The sequence below is a fragment of the Chiloscyllium plagiosum genome, chromosome 14 (assembly GCF_004010195.1).
Source record: "Chiloscyllium plagiosum isolate BGI_BamShark_2017 chromosome 14, ASM401019v2, whole genome shotgun sequence".
Classification (NCBI taxonomy): Eukaryota; Metazoa; Chordata; class Chondrichthyes; order Orectolobiformes; family Hemiscylliidae; genus Chiloscyllium; species Chiloscyllium plagiosum.
In genome coordinates this window covers 46,674,868-46,698,364 of record NC_057723.1, presented here as the reverse complement: position 1 = coordinate 46,698,364, position 23,497 = coordinate 46,674,868, and the positions used below count along the sequence as shown (strand labels likewise).

At 38.7% G+C, this 23,497-nt stretch overlaps 1 protein-coding gene across 9 annotated transcripts in view; it reads right to left on the bottom strand.

The window, feature by feature from the left end:
* Positions 1-6,428: 6,428 nt before the first annotated feature.
* rnf44 (ring finger protein 44) overlaps positions 6,429-23,497 on the bottom strand; it is a 148,901-nt gene continuing 131,832 nt past the window's right edge. For 8 of the 9 annotated variants that reach the window (XM_043703738.1, XM_043703739.1, XM_043703740.1 and 5 more), the window contains 5 exons: positions 20,999-21,105; positions 16,227-16,311; positions 13,864-13,985; positions 11,910-12,009; positions 6,429-7,836 (listed from right to left, as the gene is read on the bottom strand). In XM_043703738.1, coding sequence (XP_043559673.1) covers positions 7,774-7,836; positions 11,910-12,009; positions 13,864-13,985; positions 16,227-16,311; positions 20,999-21,105 — 477 coding nt within the window. In that variant the 3' untranslated portion in view covers positions 6,429-7,773. Of the gene's footprint in view, positions 7,837-11,909; positions 12,010-13,863; positions 13,986-15,854; positions 16,087-16,226; positions 16,312-20,998; positions 21,106-23,497 lie in introns of those variants that run through there. The other variant, XR_006313614.1, reaches the window with a different exon arrangement.

Genomic DNA, 23,497 nt, shown 5'->3' with positions numbered 1-23,497 from the left:
ACCTCTTTCTACCTATCACATTTCCGACGCCCCTCCCCCAAGTCCCTCCTCCCTACCTTTTATCTTAGCCTGCTGGACAAACTTTCCTCATTCCTGAAGAAGGGCTTATGCCCGAAACGTCGATTCTCCTGTTCCCTGGATGCTGTCTGACCTGCTGCGCTTTTCCAGCAACACATTTTCAGCTCTGATCTCCAGCATCTGCAGTCCTCACTTTCTCCTATACACATATGCACCCAGGTACACTACTTACTTTAGAATTGTACCCCCTATTTTATGTTGGTTTTCAATGTTGTTCTGACCAAGTGCATCACCTCATACTTTTATCTGCAATGAACCTCATCTACCACCTATCTGTTCACTACCTTTGTCAATATTCTTTTGTAGTACCATACTGTCGTCCTCTGTTTACAATTCTTCCAGGTTTAATGTCATCTGCAAACTTTGAAATTGTCCTTGCACACCAAGATCCAAACCAGTAATATGTCAGGAAAAATTACTGCTTGTATCTACCTCTTAAAAATTAGTGGACCAATATATCCTTCTTCTTTAAATAGGGTGACCAAAAGTGCACAGTTGTGACAAGATTTGCCTGTTTTTTAAACTCAACCCCCCTAGCAGTACAGGCCAAAACTAATTTTGTTAAAGTCAATTGGATTTGATGTTAATTGTTTCTGTCACCACAGGTGCTGTCAGACCTGCTGAGTTTCTCCAGCACTTTGTTTCGAACTTCCATTTGACTTAGTTACTTGCTGTACCTGCATGCTAACATTTTGTTTCATGCACAAGAACATCCAAGTCCCTCTGTTTGCATTTTTTTGGGAGTCTCTCTCCATTTAAATAATGGTTTGCCTTTTGATTCTTCCAACCAAAGTGCACAATCTCACTTTTCCTACATTAATCTGCCAAGTTATTTTTGTCCAGTAACTCCATCTGCCTGTCTCCCTTTACAGATTCTATAGATCCTAACTATACTCCATAGCCTATCACCTTCTGTATCAGCTGATTTGGATACATTTCATTCTTCCCCTCGGACCCTGCACCACCAACATCCCCCCACCCACCAATTCAGTAATACAGATGGTAAATAATTAATGCCCTAGCACAGATCCTCCACTTGTAATGTCTTTCTAACATTAAGAAGGCCCATAATCCCCAATCCGTCGTGTGTCAACCAATCCTCAATCATTGCCAACCCCCCTCCCCCTTTCCATGAGTTCCTATCTTGTGAAATAACCTATTCTTTGGTACCTTTTATTGAGTACCTCTGGAAATCCAAGTACATTACATCTATTGGTAAATCTCACTGAGGATATAACAAGCAGATTGGATAAAAAGAAACCAAGTGTGATTTCATTTTCACAAAACCATGATGACTTTGTGTAAAGCGTTTCTAGTTGTCCTGCTATTTCTTCCTTCATGGATTCGAGCATTGTCCCAATGATAGATGAAAGCTGATAGGCCTATTGTGTCCTGCTTTCTTTTAAATTATCTGCCTTCTCTCTGTTCCTCATTATCAGTTCCGCAGTTGCATCTTCCACTGGGTTCCACACTCACTTAGCTAATGTCTGTTAATCTGCATGTTCCTGGACACTATAGGGCAATTTAGTATGGCCAATTCATATAATCTGCACGTCTATAACTGTGGGAGGGAACTGAAACACTAGGTAGAATTGACCTCGTGGGAGAATGTGTAAACTCCACACAGACAGGAACTCAAACTGTGAGGCATCAGTGAAATTCTACTGTGATGTGATCATACATGTCAGGATCCTTAACTATGAGATCAGTTATTAATCCTAGCTTATTACATATTACAAGACCTACTCCCAGGAAGGTTTTACAACATACTATAAGAGATAATCACTGGCGCACTCTACAAATTAGTCTTCCATGCTACCTTGCACATCTGTTTTACTCAGTGAATTAAAAAAGATTAAATTATCCATGACAATTGTAGTGCCCTTCTCTCACACCCCCAGTATTTTCTGATTAATATTTTGTTCTACAGTGAGAAAACTGTGGGCCTCATAGACAACTGTCACCCAAATATTTTTCCCCCTCTATTTCCACACCAACTGGTTCCACATCATTATCTGTTGAAACTATAGCACTACTCTTCTGCACTTTTATCTATCTTCATTTATTTTATCCTTCCTGTTTCCTTTTGCCTTTTTTACATGGAATGACAAATACATTTGATTACGGAATATACAGTCCTGGTCACCCTGCAAACTTGTCTCTGTCATTGTATCAAGTCACATTCAATCTTTTCTATTTGTACTTTCAATCCATCAATATTGTTACAAAAATTAGGAATCAGATATACAGCCTTTTCGTTTCAACTGTTTTTTTAAAAATGATAAATTTTAGTCGTCTTTAAGAATAAGTTCTACCTTTCAAGAGGGAGGTGAGTGTTTTTCTCAGAGGGTTGTTAGTTTATGGAAATCTCAACGTGTCCTGTGGTCTTCACAAATGGCACACAGACACAAGATCTGTGTTGCTGTATTGCCTTTAAAATTGCACCATTTCCTTTAAGTTGTCCCTTTTAATTAACTCAAAATGAATCATTAAATGTTCTCTGTTCTAACATTCAATTTGCATTTGTCTACTTCAGAAATCTAGGAGAAAGTGAGGACTGCAGATTCTTCAGAAGTCTGCCTGAAATCTATCCTCCAAGCATTTGATTTTTGAATTTCTTATGATTACTAGGTTTAAAAAACAACTTTAACATGCCAAATGGTTTATTACTCATCATGGTTAGTCTGTTATTTTATTACCACCAAATTTCTATGCATTATTTATCATAAATACCATTTGGGAACTAATGCTTTGAATGTTGGCTGACTGGCCTACTTCTGCACCTATGTTTAATTACTTTGCAACTGGCAACCATGCAGTCAGCTGCTGACAATGTGGTTTCAAAACTGTGGGTCACAACTGGAGTTGCAAACTACACTTATGCTTAAAGATAATATTCTGTTAATATCATTATCACACTGTCTACTGGCATTGAGACAGTTGCCTCATTTGTTTATAGATCTCAGCCTTGTTCTCAGGCCCAATGAAAACTGTCAGCTGCAGAAAGGCTCAGGCTGTCAAGAGTAGCTATGCCTGTCTGCTGGCTGACCTATGTGTACTTTGTCACTGATTAGTTTTGAGTGCATGTAGGGGCATACTAGTGTGTGTACAAGGGGGTGGATGGGGAGAGAGGGAGTGTGGAGAGGTGGATTGGGAGGGTTCAATATTCATTTATCATTAGAAACAGCAATGAGCTCGACTTAAACCTCAGTGAACAGTGACTGTGGCATGGGTGGTCTGAGTATTTATCAGTATTAAAAAAAGCTATTTTCAAGTTATGGAAAATAAGCCTCAACCTATCAAATTCATTGAATAAACTGTTTTGCAGTGTTATATTCAAGGGACACTTCCATGATGAGCTGAGATACCCAGTTACTGTGTTAAACATGCTGCCTGCATAATCTCACGCACCAGCTTCTTTAGTTTAAATTATATGGTACCTTAGTAGATGGCAAGTAAGTCTAAGAAATGATGTTTCACGCTCCTGATAGAATTGTTCTATAGCCAACACTGCTTAGTGGTTGTCTATGCTTTTTTAGGCTAGATTGTGGGTTTTAGATTTGGGTGATGGTGGAAGAGTTCTCTTTAGATCATGCTAAATTCCTGTACGGAATTTTACTAAACCATAAAAACAATAGCATAAAAATATTGTTTTCTGAATTTGCATTTTTTCCCCCAACTGTTTTTACTCTGCCATTGAGTTATGAGAGCAAACACTCATCCATCTTCTTCACTACAATTGTAGAATCCCCTTAGTACAAAAGCAGGCCATTCAGCTCGTCATCCCACTCAGACTCACCTCCCTATCCATATCCCTGTAACTCTGCTTTTCCCATCACGAGTCCACGTAACCTGTACACCTTTGGACTGTGGGAGGGAACTAGAGCATCCAGTGAAAACCTATGCAGACATGGGAAGAATGTGCAAACTTCACACTAATAGTCGCCAAAGGGTGGAGTTGAACCCAGGTCTCAGGTGTTGTGAGGCAACAGTGCTAACCACTGAGCCATCATGCTGCAATTTTTCTGAGTAGAACAATAAATAAATGGTGAAGCTGCCCTCTGTTTATACCAAGTTCCATGTTGGAGCCAAGTTTAAGACATTGATTCTTCCAAAAGAATTCTAAAGGCAAAGTTTCCAAACAACATTACATTTGTTGATTTGGTGAGTCTTTGACTCTGTCTCAACATATTTTAAGTCAGTCATGAAATTTTTTTTCAAACAGGTGAAGACTTAACAATAACATTCAAATAAAACTATTTTAAAAGAAGACCAGTTCTGAATGTTGAGTGGTCCTAATGTCCAGAAATTGTACTGGATCAGATAGCAATTAGAATTGCCTTCACATTCAAAAAATATAAAGAACTCTGCACTCTCAAAGTCATGAAAACAAAAAAAAAAATCTGAAAAACTTGAAATAATCTATGCAAGAGTATTCGGTATGGCATTATGAAGCAGAGTGTCTTTCTGTTATGACTTTTTAAACAGAATTGACAGCTTATTTTAAATGAACTGATCATTCTCTTGGGTGTTCTGGCCAATACTCCCCCTTCAGACAACATTATTTGTTTATAAATAGCCTTGGGAATGGAAAGAAAATAATGAATGAGCAAGGTTCTTTCTCTGGGAGAATATAAGTATTGCAATTTAAAACATGTAGAAAACCTTGATTACCAGATTCCTTCAGGGCCCCTCAATGGTTTCTGGACAAATACACAGAGGGTCCAAGGAAGAGCAAGTCAGCATTCAACATGTAAACTGGGTAATAAAAACAACCTGGAAAAGTTTCAGATAATAGAAAGGTCCCAGTTTGGTCTTCTGGTAGGGAGGAGATCTTGAATTGCAATAATCCACTGCACAGTGGCCAAGGAATAAGGTTACTTACTCCCAATTCAACAATAACCAGCTATCTTAGTCTGATATCTTACAGGACTGCTGATGTGATAAGGTAAAAAATATTAGGTCAATACACAACACAGCATGAAATTACAATGCTGAAGGTGACATTGAATTAGTTTCCAAAAAGTGATTGTGGACAGAAGGAAAAAAAATTGAAGCGATGAAGCACATTCATTCAATGTCTTAAAAAAGTTAACTTGATTGATAGGCTAACCTTGCTTATTGTCAAAGTTATTAATTATGGAGTTTTAAGAAGATTTGTAACTCAGGTTGAGGTTCTGGATGCAAGTTTGCTCGCTGAGCTGCAAGGTTTGTTTTCAGATGTTTTGTCACCATACTAGGTAACATCAGTGAGCCTCTGGTGAAGCACTGGTGTTAGTGACCCACTTTCTGTTTGTGAGTTTAGGTTTCCTTGGGGTAGTGATGTTATTTCCTGTACTTTTTCTCAGAGGGTGGTAAATGGGGTCCAAGTTGATGATACACGAATATATCAGGATACATGAACATCTACTAGCCACAAAATGGCATGACCCTCTCTCACTAGTATCCTTGCATACAGATGAAGGAGGACACCACTTCGACAGGGACAACACACCCATCCCAGGTCAAGGCAAACAGAGACATGCATGAGAATTCCAAGCAGCATAGCATTCCAACCGGAATTCTATCAACACACATCAATTTGGACCCCATTTACCACCACCTGAGAAAAACAACTGGAAATAACACCACACGAAATGATGTCATCAACCTAAGGAAATTTCAGCACATAAATAGAAAGCAGGTCACCAACACCAGTGCTTCACTGGAGGCTCACTGATAATACGGAGTATGGTGACAAAATGTCTGAAAATGAACCTTTGAGCTCAGCAAGCAAACTTACATCCAAAGTTATTAATTTTAGGACTTTAGTGCTTACATTTGCATTGGAGACTTGGGAACAAGTGACATTTTCTTTTTGCAAAGTATGTAAGGAGATTATCAGGGAAGTAACATGTACTGACGTTCTCCAAAAAAATGTCACAACACATGAAGATTGTGGACTAAAACGTAACAAGGTTACAAAAAAAATGTTATGATGTCAGAATATAGTTAAGAAAAATCAGTAAACCAGTTAACTCTGTGGTGCAATTAGACAATATATGAAAGCACTCATCAAAACTAGTGCGAAACACAATTCAATGTACTACCTTCTCCACTCATATCCTGCTCAATAGAAAATGCTTCCATGTATAGATTCTAATTTGGGGCTTGGAAGAAAATATAGCATATGAGCTTAATCTATACAAAAAACAGTCGCATTGTGACCAGGATTCAGCATCATCCCCGCAGTTGTGAGATGGTAATGGTGACGACAGCAATTAACACAAACTCCTCTATTTCCTCTCAATGTTCAGAGTCTGTAACACACTTTCTGAAATTAGAACATTAAATTCAGCCATGGAACTTGGTTATGTTGGTATACATCATACATTTATTAGTGAACAACCCTCTCAAATCAGCCACAACAATAAAAAATGATTGCACTACCTGGTAAAGCATAACTAGCAACTTTCATAAAAAAAGTACAAATCTGTTAAAAATTTCGTCTCTGAAACAATTTGGTTTACAGATGTATAATACATTATAACTAGTTATGTTAAATGCTACAACAATATGATTCAAATGGGATGAAAACACAAAATGTTTAGCATCAGAACCATTTCCTATATATATATTAGCAAATTTCAAATACATACATGGCAAAATGAGGTAACTGTAACTGTGCAAGTACCAAAGCAAAAATCTTCCTAACACAGAACACAGGGCCCTGGCCCCTGGCCAATGGGTCTCCTACAGAGTCCACCGTCCCTCAGGTCAGGACTAATTAAAACAGTAAACAATCCACTATCCCACCACATAAATCATTGGTAAACAATTGGTGGCATCTACAGAGCAATCAACAACCACAAATCCTAAATAATTTAGCTGCTTGGAATAATTTTTGCACCACAAAGGCTGTGAGCTTAGGTATGTGTGCAGTACAGTGCATGGCAGTAATAGCTGAGCACAGATTCCCACCCCCACCCACAGCTGGATAGAGCTAGTCATCACCAGTCCAAGCTGGCTGGACACGCATGCATATGTGCACATTAAATATTTTCCCTCCTCTAACCTTTCACTCAAACACATTCACGCACTGTTATTCATGCAAACGATACAGGAAATATTTTGGAAGTGGTTAGGATAGTGTGTGCAAAGGCACACAAGAGAACTAGACCAGTGTATGGTACAAATACAAGAAAACATGGATAGGTACATTCAGACATTACACAGATAACAGACACGCGCACGCACGCGCACACGCACACACTTCTCAAGCATCCTGCTTCGCTCCATCAGTACAGTATGCTGGAGGGTTTATTGGGCAGAGTACCCCATCGTCTTCCACCTACTGTTTCTTTTCGAGCATATGATGAGATCACAACCCCTCAAATTTCGTGTCAATACTTGGAATGATCATACAAACTATAAAATGTTAATACACATCAAAATACACGCAGGTTAAAATCTTTGGAGTTTGGAACACAATGTTAGTACAACACAACTCCATAACTGTTTCTAAGCGAAGATACTAGGTGTTTGCTGAAGTCATCAAATCGCACGGTGCAAACAGAGGTAACAGGACTCCAGATAAGATCCTAGATTGCTGTTGTTCAAGGGGAAGGCTTAAGGTAACACAGATGAGTGGGTGAACATTGTGCTCTCCCACGTCACCTAGGTAACGTCTTCAAATATTGTGCTGCGGAAATGGCTTTACTCTAAATCTCGGTGAACTTCAGAAGCATCAGCTCGACAGATAGGACATGTACGATTGGTCTGGATAAAGAAGAAACAAAAACTTACTTTTGCTGTTATGAATGATGCAACAATCACTTAAGATCAACAGCACTATGCAACAGAAGAAATCTGTTAATACTCTTCAGTAGAATGTACTGCTTGATGTCATGCTGTGTGCATAGATATAACTGACTATAAGGCAAGAGACAAGCTAAGGACAATAAAAGGTACACATGATCTAACTTCATAAGCTTAATATGAATTAAAGATGACAAATTGAGTGGGTCACATCACAACAAATGCCTGAACAGAATTAATAGATACAGGTGTTACGTTAAAAAAAAAATCAGCAAATGAGACAATTCATAAATTTAGAAAAGAATGCTGGTAACCTCGAATATATAAGCTTGAGATCAATACTGGGTTAAAAATAAACAATACACTAGATTATTAAAAGCCTAGGAGATTATGATAAGAAATCACTAGATTTTACAGCTGGATCTAACTTGAAAAGCAGAACCGTTCATAAACAAAATATGGATAAATTAAACTTACTTAGTTTGGAACATAATGTTAACAGTTAAAAATCACAACAGCAGGTTATAGTCCAACAGCAGGTTATTTGGTAGTACGAGCTTTCGAAGTGCCGCTCCTTCGTCAGGTGGTTCACATCAGTCAACCACCTGACAAAGGAGCAGCACTTCGAAAGCTATTGCTTCCAAATAAACCTGTTGGGCTATAACCTGGTGTTGTGAGATTTTTTAACTTTGTCCATCCCAGTCCAACACCGCAACCTCAATGTTAACACAATACAACTCCATAAACATTTCAAAAGGAAAATCATCAAACAGTACAGTGCAAGCAGAGATGCAAACACACTCCAGATGAGAGCCTCGATCGCTGTTAATCAAGGGGAAGGCATGATGAATGAAGAGTATCCTCCCTCATATCACCTAGGCAAGTTTAATTCTGTCTAGACTTTGGTTTGCCTTACTCACAGGGTAGATAAATATGGCTAGTGAAAGGAAGCTTTAAACCTCAGACTGAGGTAGTGAATGCAAAAGGTTATGGGAGTGGCACTGTCATGGAAACACATGATCAATGGAGTATTGGAGGGAGTAGATCTGCAGGAACTCAGAGCACTCAATTCTGATTCAGAAGGTTGTGGTTTGAAGCCCATTTTTGTGCATTATAGAGGAAACTTAGAGGTGCAGTCTTTCAAATGAGACACCAAACCAAGACACTATTGCCTTCTCAGGTGGACATCAGCTTTTTCTTTGTGTGGTACCTTGCTATACACAAATTGATTGCTTGATTTCCCGACAAAACAGGACTTGATTTTAGAAGTATCTTGTTGGCTGTTAAGCAATTGGGTTATCCTGAAAGCACTGTATAATTGCAAGTTATTTTTCTTCTTTCTTTAAATGTATTTTAGGATTACAGACATAGATGGATATAAACCTCTCAAGTATGTCACTGATAATGAATTGAGGGATGGAATTAAATTTCACAGGACAAGGGCATCAAGTATCTGGAGCATCTGGACAGCTTTAAGTATTGAATAAAATTTGAAGAACTGTCATTTCAGTAAATGCAAAGTTATGAATCTAGAGAGATACAACTAACAAGAGGAGGAGTGCCAAAATTGGAAAGGTGGGGCTGTAGTGATAAGCACTTAAACAGCCAGCAGCGGTGGTGAAAAGCAAAAATAAGACAAAAGAGAAACATGAGCAACATTTAACTGTTGATATTCAGAGAGATTTGGCTTTTGTGACAAAGAGGGTTAGATTGTTAATTATTACTTTCAAACTAAACAAGAGTTACGAGTGCTCAAGTTACAGGCTCATCAGCTCTGTATAGAAAAGGCCATAAAATATTACAAATCAAGAAACTGTAAAACTTCTTAGAAAACCTGAATATTAACTTTTCATTGAAGCCAATGTAAAAGGAAACGATCACCCCATGAAGAACTATACAAAGAATCCTACTGTGTGCAAGCGGGCCATTTGACCCATTCAGTCCACACCGACCCTCCAAATGCTCTGAGCAGCTTCACACCCAGATCCACTCCCTATCCCTGCAACCCTGCTATTCCCATGGCTAATGTGCCTTGCCTACACATCCTTGGACACTATGGCCAATTTAGCATTGCCAATCCACCTGACCTGCACATCCTAGACTTTGGAAGGAAACTGGAGCACCCGGAGGAAACCCACACAGACACGGGGAGAACATGTAAACTCCACACAGACAGTTGCCAGAGGCTGGAATTGAACCCAGGTCCCTGTGCTATGAGGTAGCAGAGCTAACCAATGAGCCACCACGCTGCCCCATGAATAGGACAGTATTTCAACTTCTACATTGGATGTTTTCTTGCTTGGGTAAATCAAAGAAATGTAACTTTAGTTTTAACAATGCATTCCCATAGGAATCCATACTTCACATAATTGTTTCATTGAAAGTAGTAGGTCTTAGGAATGGAATCACAATGTCACAATATTAATAGCAGGAAGATCCAGGTACGACCCTGATGAGTGTGGGGTAAGCAGACCTCAAATGCATGGAGTTAACACTGACTGCATCAAAAATAATCAGGGTTCCCACTTCAGTGCTCTAGCTAGAAATGACCTGAGTAGAATCAATCAAGGACAGAACAGATCTCCCTTCTTCCCAGAACGCAACACCCTGCGACACTTGTTAAATTCACCTCGAGTCAGTTCTCTTGTACAGGCAGACAGTGTCCTTAACACTACACCACAGAATGAGTCATTGCTTTCAGCAGAGGAAGAGGAAAGCAACAAAAGTTTTTTTTAAAATGAAATGGAAGGTTGTTGAATTGTACATGGCAATAAAAAAATTAACAGTAGCATTTTGATAATAACTGTTAAAAAATGATCTGGCTCAATTAACAAAACTGTGCCTGAATTACAGCATGTGTATCTACGTAATAGCAAGATTTTAAAGGAACATTCAGAAATAGAAAACTACAACAGAAATAGGATCCGGAAAAACATGCCTGTAAATCTAAAATAATTATTCACCATTACATACAGTGTGCTTCAGGCACTTAAAGCACAATTATGGTAGCAATTAACATGAAACATACATACTCCATGAAATTGATCAATGTACCTGCCTATGGAACCCTTGTACTGTACACTTATTTTCTGACAAGTAAACTAGCATTCTCCCAAAGAGAATTGCTTGTCCAGCAAAATACAACAAAACAGCAGTCAATAATCATTCTCTCTCCCCCTCACTAACGTAGAGCAAATAGTTTGAATAGAGTTCCATGGTTGTTTTTCAACTAAACATTATAATGACATGATAAACAACAAGAGAATATCAGTTCCTGAATCTGAGCTGCAACTTTAAATGTACCAACTACTGATAATGTCTAGAATGCAAGGTAGTTGCTCCCTCTTTTATTGATTGGCTGCACAGATTAAGGAATACACAGAATCACAGAGGTCTTTAGGGACAGAAATAGGCCGTTGTGCCTGTGCTGGCTTTTCCCCAGAGTATCAATAGCACCAACCTCCATACCCTTGCACATTATTTTTATCCAAATAATTGTCAAATGTCCTCAAAAGTCTCAGCTGAACCTGCCTTCAACAAGTTTGATACTCAGTCTGAGAGAAAAGGAGAATGATACAAAAACTTCTTTGCTTCGGACTACTGCCCAGAAAACGGTGTTGCATGTCCACTGATGTTCTCACTCAGTATCATCTGCACTTGCTTGAATGAATCATGACTCAAATATCCATACTATTAGTCAACTATAACCATTTGGTAGAGATACTGAAGAGAGTGACCAAAACGCTGAAGGAACTGGGTTTCAGCAAATGTCAATATCTTTAGATTAGCAGAGAAAAAAGTCTGTTAATTCTAAAATCATTTCCAATGGAGGTATACAGTTAAGATAATTTGAAGGGACATTTGATAGTTCAGGTAGATCTTTATGTTCAACTTTATTCTGCATACAATTAACAACTGAAATAACTACTCTGCAAGTCCTGCAAATTTATTTTCTAGTGAGGATAATTCATTTCTCCACATCACTGATGAAATCAGTATTTGAACTCTGGACCCATACAGAATGTACTTCTTACCTTCAGCCATTTATCAACACACTTTGCATGGAACTCATGGTTGCAGGGTAAGACTCTAAGTAGCTGCCTTGACTCAAAATCGCTAAAGCACACTACACACCTAGGAAAACAGAACAAATGTGCTATTAAACGTACTTGTATTAAATGTAACAACCGAGTATCACAGTGCATATGTAATCAAATCTTAGCATATGTAATCAGAACTATAACCAAAAGATGATTTTGCAAAGACTTCCTCTCATCTTCATTCTTTTGTTGACATGTATACTCAATTTGGAATACTCATGTTAAGAAATTAAACAGCCTTATGTATACCCACTATTTCATTATTATTGGTCAATCCCTCAAAGGTAAGGCAATTCTTTTTCACAAGTCCAAAGATTGCTGATGAGGTTGATTCTGGATCTACAGATTTTATGATGTGTTTGGCATTTGCTGTCATGTGGGATGTTTGGAATGTATTATTAGTTCAGGTCCTGGCTTGGTCTTTTCACCACTTTCATTTCATTTTTTTTTTGCCATCGAGTCTCAGCAATGCTGGGGTCCTTCCCACTGACTCTAGCTCCACTTGGTTTAGCCCAGGAGTTGATGCCAGTATTACATTTCTTCAGGACATTCTTGAAGCACTCCTTCTGTCCTCTTCTGGTGCTGGGAAAAGACTACATGCTTTGGAACACTGGTAACTGAGACCTGAAATGTTCATCCAACCCAATAAAATTGATGGCAGATAATCACAGCCCCAATGCTTGTGGTGCCTGCTTATGAGAAGACACAGATGTTGGTGCATCCAATATGTGGAATCTTGTACAGGCAGAATGGATGGCGCTTCGAGTTGCCTCCTCTATGTTATACATAGTTCATCCTCATACTCAAAAATAGGGATCTCAATGGTACGGTAGATCATGAACTTGGTATCAGTTGTGATGTCATGATATTCAAACAGCTGTTTCCTCAGGTGACTAAAGGCTGCAGCAGCAGGTTTCAAGTGATGCTAGATTTCACAGCCAACATCAGCCTTCTGTGAAAGATAATGTGCAAGATAATGGAAACATTCCACATTACCCATTAATGCCTCATTAGTGGGGCTGGGATTTACAGCTTTCCATTTGGAGCTTCCCATTTTATAAAACCATTCTTAACGTGTCAGTGCAAAATTATTCCCCCACAACTCCTCACCCCCCAACCCCCATACCTTGGCATTTCCACCTGCAAATCAGCTGAAATTCTGCTCCAAATGAATTGGTATCACAAGCACATTTGTATTGGTACATTTCTGAAACTGAGGTGGGGCCTACCTCCCTGGGTGTGTTTCTACTGCTGGTGTGTTTCAAGCTGGTAACAATGAGTTGGATTGGATCTCCTGTGCTCCCTTTGAAATGTACCTACCCAAACATTGTAATGGCCTCAGATGACATAAATCAGGGGTTGACAATTTTCAAAGAGGAGGAACAGCATCCAATTACAACAGGGAATTATAACAAACGCAGATGCTTCCATCAGTTTGTGGCATTTTGACATAGGATGCTTTATTATTTTTAGTAACATATTACACTGCCATTTCTGTCACTAGCAGAAGATTCAGCTCTGGCACATCTTACACCAGCCATGATTGAAGGTTGGAATCAGGACACACTCCCACAATAGCCAGTTGTACATTCAGGGAAGCACAACAGCCAGCTGCTTTGCTTTGAAAGACTTCGGTGATTCAGTTTTTTTTAAACCTTAAATGATTACATTTAAATTTCTGTTCAGCTGTTAACACAAACCACTGTTTTACTTGTCACAGTACTGATGACAAAGTGGTAACGTTGTTCTGCATTAAGCTGATTTTCAAGTAACCCAGGTCCTTTACTTTCTACACGTGCAGTTATTATTCATAATACTGAAGCAATCATGTAGAAGAAAAAAAAGAGCAGATTAGAACAAACAAGGTATCAGTGCAAGTGTCACTCACAAGGTTTGTTCTGACTGGTGATTTTCAGGATTAAACCTATAGGACGGAAGCTGCTCTATGTCTGCTTTGGTGAGTCCCCGCGGCTTAGCTTCTCCCAATCGTTCGGCCAAGTTTAGCAGTGCCTATAAACATAAAAGGATAATAGCAGCATAAGGAGGAATCACAAGGTTACATTGGTATTTTAGTCTGACATTGTAAATAAATATTGGAAGAGTCTAAGCCTCTCCTCAAATAAAAGCCACTTTGAAAACTGACTTGTTTCTTGATAACAATCTCACGAAGTTTCTCAATGCACGTAAAATGCTGCAATACTGAGGACAATTGTTGTATTACACCTTAGGAAGAATACAGTATCCCTGGAGGGAGCAGAGCAAAGATTTACCAGAATGATATTTGGACTCAATGGATTTAAGCAAGAGGAGGTGGTACACAAGGTAGAATCATGCTCCCTGGAACTTTGAAGGTTAAGGGATTATTTGATTGGAGTCATTTAATATTTTAGGTAGAATTAATACAGTAAACAGAAATAAATAATTCCCATTGTTTGAGGAGTTTGTGTTGGGGAAAGATTCTTAAAAGAGCACACTTTTCAGGAGCAAAATTAAGAAACAGTTCTTCATAAAAAAGATGGAATGCTGTTCAACAAATGTCAATTGATGATCAGCTATCAATTAAATTTGAGATTGGTAGACTGTTGCTCAGCAAAAGGAATTAAAGGATTGATCTTTATTATAAAGATTCTCTTTATCCTCATCAATTGTTGAATGATCAAAGCTAACCACAATTTTAGCTCTATGTTAATATCTGTCCATAATGTACTTGCTTAGTTTCTTTTCCACTATTTTGCAGTCTAGATCTTTAGCCTTTTCTCAGTTAATTTTAAAGGATTTCATTTAGAGCTACTTAACCCTGCTTCTGTTCCTCGCATTTTTACTTGTATCCTTTCTGAAACTTTTACAACCCGAAACATTTAAGTTGCCAATCCATATGCATTAACCAATCAATCAATCAATTACTTCATGCTGCACTCTACATTTCCAGATAATTTCCCTTGCTCTTTTAAAGCATGGAAGATTTAGAATGTGGGGAAACAGATTGTAATATCTTTAAAAGAAAATGTCCATATTTCAGAGGTGGTAGCGCTGGATGTCTTAAAATAAATCCCAGGACCTGCTCAGGTGCACCCTAGAATTCTATGGGAAGCTAGGAAAGTGGTTGCTGGGCCTCTTGCTGAGATATGTGCATCATCGATAGTCACAAGTGAGCTGTCAGGAGACTGGAGGTTGGGTAACATGGTGCCACTAAGAAAGGTGATAAGGAAACGCCAGGGAACTATACACCGGTGAGCCTGACATCAGTGGTGGGCAAGCTGTTGGAGGGAATCCTGAGGGACAGGATTTACATGCATTTGGAAAGGCAAGAACTGATTAGGGAAGAGTCAAAATGGCTGTGTGTGGGGGAAATCATGTCTCACGAACATTGATTACGTTTTCTGAAGAAGTAACGAAGAGGATTGATGAGGGCAGAGCGGTGGACGTGATCTATGTGGAGTTTAGATCAGAGTGGTGCTGGAAAAGCACAGCAGATCAGGCAGCAACCAAGGAGCAGGAAAATCGACGTTTCGGGCAAAAGCCCTTCATCAGGAATGATCTCTGTGGACTTCACTAAGACGTTTAACAAGGTTCCTCACGGCAGACTGGTTAGATCTCACTGAATACACGGAGAACTAGCAATTTTGACACAAAGTGTTTGACAGAGCAGAAAAATGGAGTTTGGCAAAGGATTGAGGTAGTTGGAAAGGCAAGAGGTGGTGAATTTGACAGAATTTTGAAACTGAAATTTCAATTATTTATACTATGACCACAACTCTCATACTGAATTTCATTAACCATTCCTTTGCATTCTGAATCAACATAGCATTCTAAACTCTTCAGAGATGGAACTATCCTTCAGTAATCACAAAAACACATACTAGAAGCTTTGAAACTCACTTGAAAAGGATATTTTTTGCTTAGCACTCCTCTTGAACTGTAAACATCTTTATTGCTCAGAATGGAGTCCTCCATTTCCAAACTTCTTAGTGACAATGTGATGTCAGAATCCCACATGAGCCCATTTCACATGTGCATACGACTGCATTGCTGTTATCCTACATTGCCCAGGTTACAACAGTCTGACAGCTGGCTACCTCATTCAGCAACCTTCCCCTCTACTTTTTGGTTGCTGTATTGTAAGAAGAAATTGTATAAAAATCCGGAATGATTTGAGACCAAGTTGAAACTGGAAATTTAAAATGACTCAAAGTTCAGTTTGTAATGAGTTTGATGTTAGTTCAGTAAAGCTCAGATATGAGAAATAAATACCTCATAATTTTCCACTTCTACATCCTCCACCTCTAGCTCCACACTAATGGCTGGTCCCACTGCAGGAGGCACTGGAAGCATTGATCTGGATTACAGGAAGCAAAAATAATTTAGTCTGATAGATGAAGCAGAGATCAGAACAAATTCTTCATTTCATTTATTACTTCAGAAAATGTGCCAGGTGGGCTCCTCCTGAAAAGCATAATATTTTGCTTATTGTTTAAAGTGCTCAAAGCAAAGGCAGTAAATGTTCGTATTTTAGACTCAGAGAAAGCTAAATTGCTACTTAAAATAGATAAAAATTACATATTCTTCAGGAATCTTTACTTTTTACTGAAAATCTCTCAATTTGAAAACCTCCATCATTTCCTTTCTTCAGTGAAAAAAGCCCAATTTCTTCACAGCTATAAATACTCATTCTTGATCTCGCTCCATATCCTTTCCACATCTTCAATATGTTTCTTATGATAGTAAATGTAAAACTGCAAACAGTACTAAAACTCTGGTTTAATCCAATGCTTTACACAGATTGAATGTAAAAACAACAAGGAAGTTATACCAATGTTCCTCTATAAACCAAAAAATCCACTTGCTCTTTTTACAGTCTTTTCTACTTGACAATCACCTTGAATAATTGTTGTATTTCCATCCATTAATTTATCTAATTACCAGTTAGAGCATGCATTGTGTTTGCTAATCTGTATTTATCCACTTAACAGTATTGAACAAGTTCTATTAACTATCTGATCACACCGTACATTCATCTAAATCCCATTTACAGTGCATTATGCTCTTTAATTTGGTACCTTTGTAAACTTTATTGTGCATCTTGTGCCAATGTCCTTGACATACAAACACAATTGGAAAACAAATATAAAAACAAAAACTTAGTGGATTCTAAGAATACAGCCTGAACATATTCTGCCACTCAATGAAATACCAATTTTCTTGCAACAAATGCTGTGTCTAAGCAACCTGAAAAAAGCCCAAACAAAACTTGTGTTAACGGCCTGATTTTATTTAGAAGAAAGTCAAGGTTTGTTTGTATCTGTGATAGATATTCCCCTGTACTGACTAAAAAAAAAACTGGGGAAAAGACTTTTTTTAAAAAGTGTTTTAAAATGCTAAAATATTCTTAGTGAACCAAATACTTACCAGAGAGGCAGCACCATTGGCAGAACTGACCTTAAAATTATACTGGGCTGGTGAAAACGAGCTCACAACGATTTCTTACGATTTTTAAATAAAAAAAAATCATCATTCACTGGGTTAGTTTGAATGGACACTGGTTAGGGATTCTGGAACTATCAAACTTGGTTGAAGGTTTGTAGATTTAAAAAGTCTACTTCCACGAGGGTAATTGAGAGAGGATTTTTTAACCATAAAGCAATACATTTTAAGATCCTGAACTGCTTTCCAGCTCCTTGTCAGGAAAAGAGAATTTTGGAGAACAAAACTAAAATTTAAAATAGAGCTAGATGGCAAGGAACAAAGCAAAAGTAAACATGAGAGATGAAAGGATGAAGACTGAAAATAAATTAATGATTGAGTGGAAGAGAAGAAATGTGATTAAAAATTAATAACCAAATAGCGGAGAAAGAGACAGAGGTTAAGGATTGCAGAAAAGCTGCATACTGATAGGATCAAAACATAAGTGAAACAAATGGTGCAAAACAAAATGTAAAAACGGCACCAGAGAAATTTCAAAGAAACATGCAATGAATACAGAGTAGGAAGAAATCACCACTTATTGAAATGGCAGTCTTGAGGTTGGCAACTAAAAACACCAATCTGATGGCTTGCTGGGTAAAAAGCATCACCTGATTCAGCACATCATATTACAAACCAGAAGGTACTAGTCTGGAGACCCTGTCCCTGGATGCATTTAGCCTTAACAGCAATGTTAAGTTCAGAAGAATCAGAGTATCTGCTCCTACTCACTATCCAGCAACCACTGGTAAAAGGTCCATGAATTACATTGCGTTGTATGGCCCCTATAGTTAAATAGCCTGCCAACACAAATTGAAGAATGAATACCCACACAGACAGTTGCTAAGCTCTGTAAACTATATCTAGTGAGGATCACGAGAAGAAATGAAGGAGATGGGAGCTAACAGAAACAAAACTCAAGTCAGAAATGCTTCAAATGTCAAACATTAAACAAAATCCATCCTACAACTGAAGGCTGCTTACATATGTACTTGCCACAAAGTGAATAATAACCATTATTTCTATTGACTCAGCTTGAACAAGAGAAATAGCTAGCTCAGCCACTTATGGTTATTGCAGCATCATGGGTACAATTTTCACCACACTGAATAATTATACTTTCAGAGAACTGATAATGCACAACTGTCACGGGATGGAAAAACTTGTTTGTCCATAAATAGTTTAATGAATCAGACACCCATGGGGAGACTTTCAACTTACCTCAAGGTGTAAAATTGATGTTTCAAATCAGTACAGCACTCTAGAAATCACTTAATTTTCATGTCAATTTCTAAGCAGCAAGTTAAGAATCCATTCCAAACGTCTTGGCATGTTAGTCAATAAACTTTCTAGAGAAACTCAGCAGCCTTTCATCACAGCGACAATTTTGGTTATATTTCTCTGGCAGAGAATCTAGTTGGATAGAATTTGTTCATCTGGTGCTGGGACTAAGTGCTGCAACAACCTTTTATTTTTAAGATGTTTTGATCTATGACCACTGCCCAGAAAGCACATGGTAGCACTATGTACAAAACACAAAGCTAGTAACTATTCATTGCATTCTAAACAGATAATCAGATACAGCTTTCATTGTAAAAGGCAACTTGCCTTGCAGCTTCTTTGCATTTCTGAAATAGGCTGCTAGAGAGTTGTTTTGTCTTCTACACATCAAATTATCATCATGCATTTAACAGTTTGATAATTGAAGATTAGCATGCAAGAAATTAAGAGGGCAAATGTTATGTTAACCTCTGATTTCTCTCCACAGATACTGCCAGACCTACTGAGCTTTTGCAGCAGTTTGTTTTTGTTATGTTAACCTCTATTGAAAGGGAATACGATATAAAAAAAAAGAGTAAAGCAGTATTGCTGCAATTGTATTGTGGTATTAAAGGGTTCTTTTGGCATAGTGGTAATGACTCTACTTCTGGGACAGAAGGTCTGGGTTCAAGTCCCACATGCCCCAGAGATGAGGGATACGATGAGCCCACAGGTGTGTCAAACAACTGTAGGGCTTTTGTGAATTTTTGGTTCCATACCCAAAGCAGAATATCGTCCTTAGAAAAGGTGCAAAGGTTCACTAATTGATTCCTGGGATGAGAGGGCACTCCTATGAGGGGAGTGCAAGTAAATGGGGCAATACTCATGAGTTGAGAAGAAAGGAACTGAGATGAGTATAAACGTTTTCGCCTCAAAGGGTTATGAATCTTTGGAAGCCTCTAGCCTGGAGTTCTGTGGATGCTTTGCCAATGAGTACATTCAAGACTGACATTAACTGATTCTTGAGTATTAAGGCAGCCAAATTTTACAGGAATTGTCAAGAAAGTGGGAATTAATGAAAATGATCAGCCACATCTTATCAAATGGTGGAACAAGCTCGATGGTTGACTCCTACTTCAGAGCTTATGAAGCAAACGTACAATTAACAAAAATGTTACGGTCTCAAAAAAAAGAGAATTGTGTGTCATAGTAACACACAGATCTCCGCAGCAATGATGATGATTTCATAAAGTGTCTAAGCAGATTCAAATGTTCATAATTATTGGAGCAATAATGTATGAAAGTTTTGAGATTGGTTCAGCTACAGCAAATCAGTTTAAATAAATGCAAGTTAATACAAGTCAAATCTGAGCAACCATTTTTTCATTATTTAGGTTAGGTCAATATTTATATTTAGAGACTTGGCCATAATGGAGAACATTAGTTTTCATTTTTTAAATGTTTCTTAAAGTCTTCATTTTACTAATAATAAAAAGGATTATTACTTGAATGGTAAAAAGTTGCAGCATGATGCTGTGTAGAAGGACCTGGGTGTCCTTGTGGATGAACCATATAAGGTTGGTCTGCAGGTACGACAAGTAATTAGGAAGGCAAATGGAATTTTGCCCTTCACTGCTGAAGGGATTGAGTTTAAAAGCAGAGAGGTTATGTCGCAACTGTATAGGGAGCTGGTGAGGCCACACCTGGAGCATTGCATGCAATTTTGGTCTCCTTACTTGAGAAAGGATGTACTGGCACTAGGGGGGGTGCGGAGGAGGTTCACTAGGTTGATTCCGGAGTTGAGGTGGTTGGCTTCTGAGGAGTGACTGAACAGACTGGGATTATATTTGTTGGAATTCAGAAAAATGAGAAGGTTTCCTATAGAAACATAAAATTATGAAGGGAATAGATAACATATAAGTAGAGAGGATGTTTCCACTGGCAGGTGAAACTAGAACAACAGGACATAGCCTCAAAATTAGGGGGAGCAGACTTAGGACTGAATCGAGAAGAAACTTCTTCAACCAGAGGGATGTAAATGTATGCTCAGTGAAGTTGTTGACGCTACTTCAGTAAATGTTTCTAATGCTAAGATAGATTTTTTTTGAACAACAAAGGAATTAAGGGATACAAGTGAGAGGATGGGTAAGCAGAGCTGAGTTCAGGCCACACGGCCTACTCTTGCTCCCAGTTCTTATGTGATCTGTCAGATGCTGCCCACTCTACCTTACAATATTTTACTTTGCTGCTCAGTTGGCAACTTAACATGGGTTTGCTTCTGCAGTAAGAGATAAATTACTTACAAGAAATATGGCAGGAAACTAGGGTAATAGGGTGGAGGTGGTGGCAAAGGCTGTTGTAAGCGATATCGTTGTCCAGTCATTCTCCGTGGCATAACATGTGGGTATGGCTGTCAAAACAACGACAAAAATGAGGATATTTTAGTTCAAAATTCAAAAGTTGCTTCCTGTAACATATGCATTCCAAACCATTATTAAATACTTCTTTGCACCTTGGGCTGAAATAATACAGGAGCAGAGTACTTTCAAACCACTCTGTGCACAAGTGGGAGCTGTGGTTATGAGAAGAAAATGCACCATGCATGAGTCAGAGTCTTGCAACAAAGTATTTAAGCCTAAAATTAATAGACACAGTAATTGCAGACACTGGGTTAAGATCTGTGGTTAAAACTTGTGCCAGGAATCTGACTTTAGCTTTAACCTAGAAGTGAACTACCTCACTTCCACAAATCTTCAATTTTATACAATATAAACAAATACTGTATCTCTTGCCAACACACTGAAGCAGGAAGTTGGTGCTGCAAAACACGATTGTTCTTGTTTCTTCTTCTGCTTCCCTCACAAACTGGATGCTAAGGCGTAGGGCAGCAAGTGAGGTGGTAGGGGATTTCTTTTGTGAGCTCATCGGGGTGAGCAGTTTTGCAATTTATTGAAGCAGCATCAGGCTGCAACACCAAGTGAACTTCAGGTATGAAGCCATGGTTCATGTCCTGAGGCATCACTGGCTGCGATGTGACAAGCATCCTGTAAGTGCGCCCTCTGCAGGTGTAGTGGTAGCAAACACAACCATGAACAAAGTGCTGTGCATTTATCATGGAAGTTACCACAAGGTGATGCTGTCAGCTAAAGATGATCCCTATTTCTCCCTACTACAGTCCAGTATTGTTCCAAAAGCAGATCAGATTCACCCTAAACTCTGACCCCCAACTGAATTAACTAACACCAAGAACTGGAATCAGCACCCAATATAATCCACCTCAGGGACAAAGTTTCACAATCGCACCAATTATAATAAAATAGAACCCTGCAACCATAAATTGGTGAACTTGATGCCTTATGCCCATCTATTCCACTGTGTTCACATAAAGCACCGTTTGCAATCATCAGATCCCTTGGGTGAAAATGTCCAGGCACAAACGAAGGAGCTCTTTCTTTACTGCATAAAGTCAAAAGAAAGAGAGAGAGAGAGAGAGAGAGAGAGCGAGCGAGAGAGATGGTGTATGTGAGAGGTAGATTCTGCGCATTACAGAAGCAGATCAGAGTTCAGGAGTGATTAAGTTTTATTTAGCTACCCCTCTGGATAAATGGACAAATTCTGCCCATTTGTTAGCTCAGATTTAGGCATCTTCTCAAAAGGATAAATTATGCAAAAAACACATGCTCTCCATGTTTCTCATCGTGTCAAATATACACACACTACTTGCAATTCTGATTTCTTTCCTGCAATGCCGCAGTAACTGAAGTACATCAAAACGTTTTAACACAGTGAAATCATTTGAACATGTACAGTTATCCTCTGACATCAGAATCTTGCCCCAATTAAGGTGAATAAAGCTAATAATTGATTTTATTTACTATACTAACAGTAGTTTAAAAGAGAGAAGGACAGACAAAGGAAGCACATGGTGAGGACAGTGCGGGTGGGGGGGGGAGAAAGAGAGAGAGAGAGAGAGAAAGAGAGAGAGAGAGAGAGAAAATTAACAAACAGTGAAATTCACAACTAATCTTGGAGGAACTGTTGGGCGAAGTTCACAGCACAGAATCAGATAAGTTAATCGTTGTTTTAAGTCTGTCCAATTGAAAGGCTGTAGTAGTGGGTACAGTAGATTCATTCTTGATTATATGCTTTTTGGAGATAAGTCTCTTGATTAAACTTAAAATATAAGCCATAACTATTAATTTAACCTGGTGCAGTGTTTTGTAGAGGAGTAAGGCGGTGTTATTTTCTGGGTCTGTAGATTGTGAAGGAGCAAAAAATGGCCTTTGCAGTGATATGTACTTCTTGTCAGATGTGGGAGTTCAAAGAGAGTTTAAGGGTTACTGCGGATTATATCTGCCATAAATGCTGTTGGATGCAAATCTTATCATATCGAGTGGATCGGTTGGAGAGACAAATAGAAGCGGTGAGGAATTTGCAACAGCTACGGTCTGTGATGGATGGCAGTTATAGAAAGGGGGGAAAGTCTCAGATACAGTCACATAGATGGGTTAACTCCAGCAAGAGTAAGAGAGGTAGGCAACTAGAGCAGGAGTCTTTTGTGGGTATACCCATTTCAAACAGGTATGCGGTTTTGGAAAATATAGGGGGTGATGGATTCTCAGGGGAGCGTAGCACGAACAGCCAAGTTTCTGGTATTGAGACTGGCTTGAATGCAACGAAGGGTATGTCAGTTTCCAAGAGATCAATTGTGTTAGGGGATTCTGTAGTCCGAGGTACAGGCAGACGTTTCTGTGGCCAGCAGAGAAAAAGCAGAATGGTGTGTTGTTTCCCTGGTGCCAGGA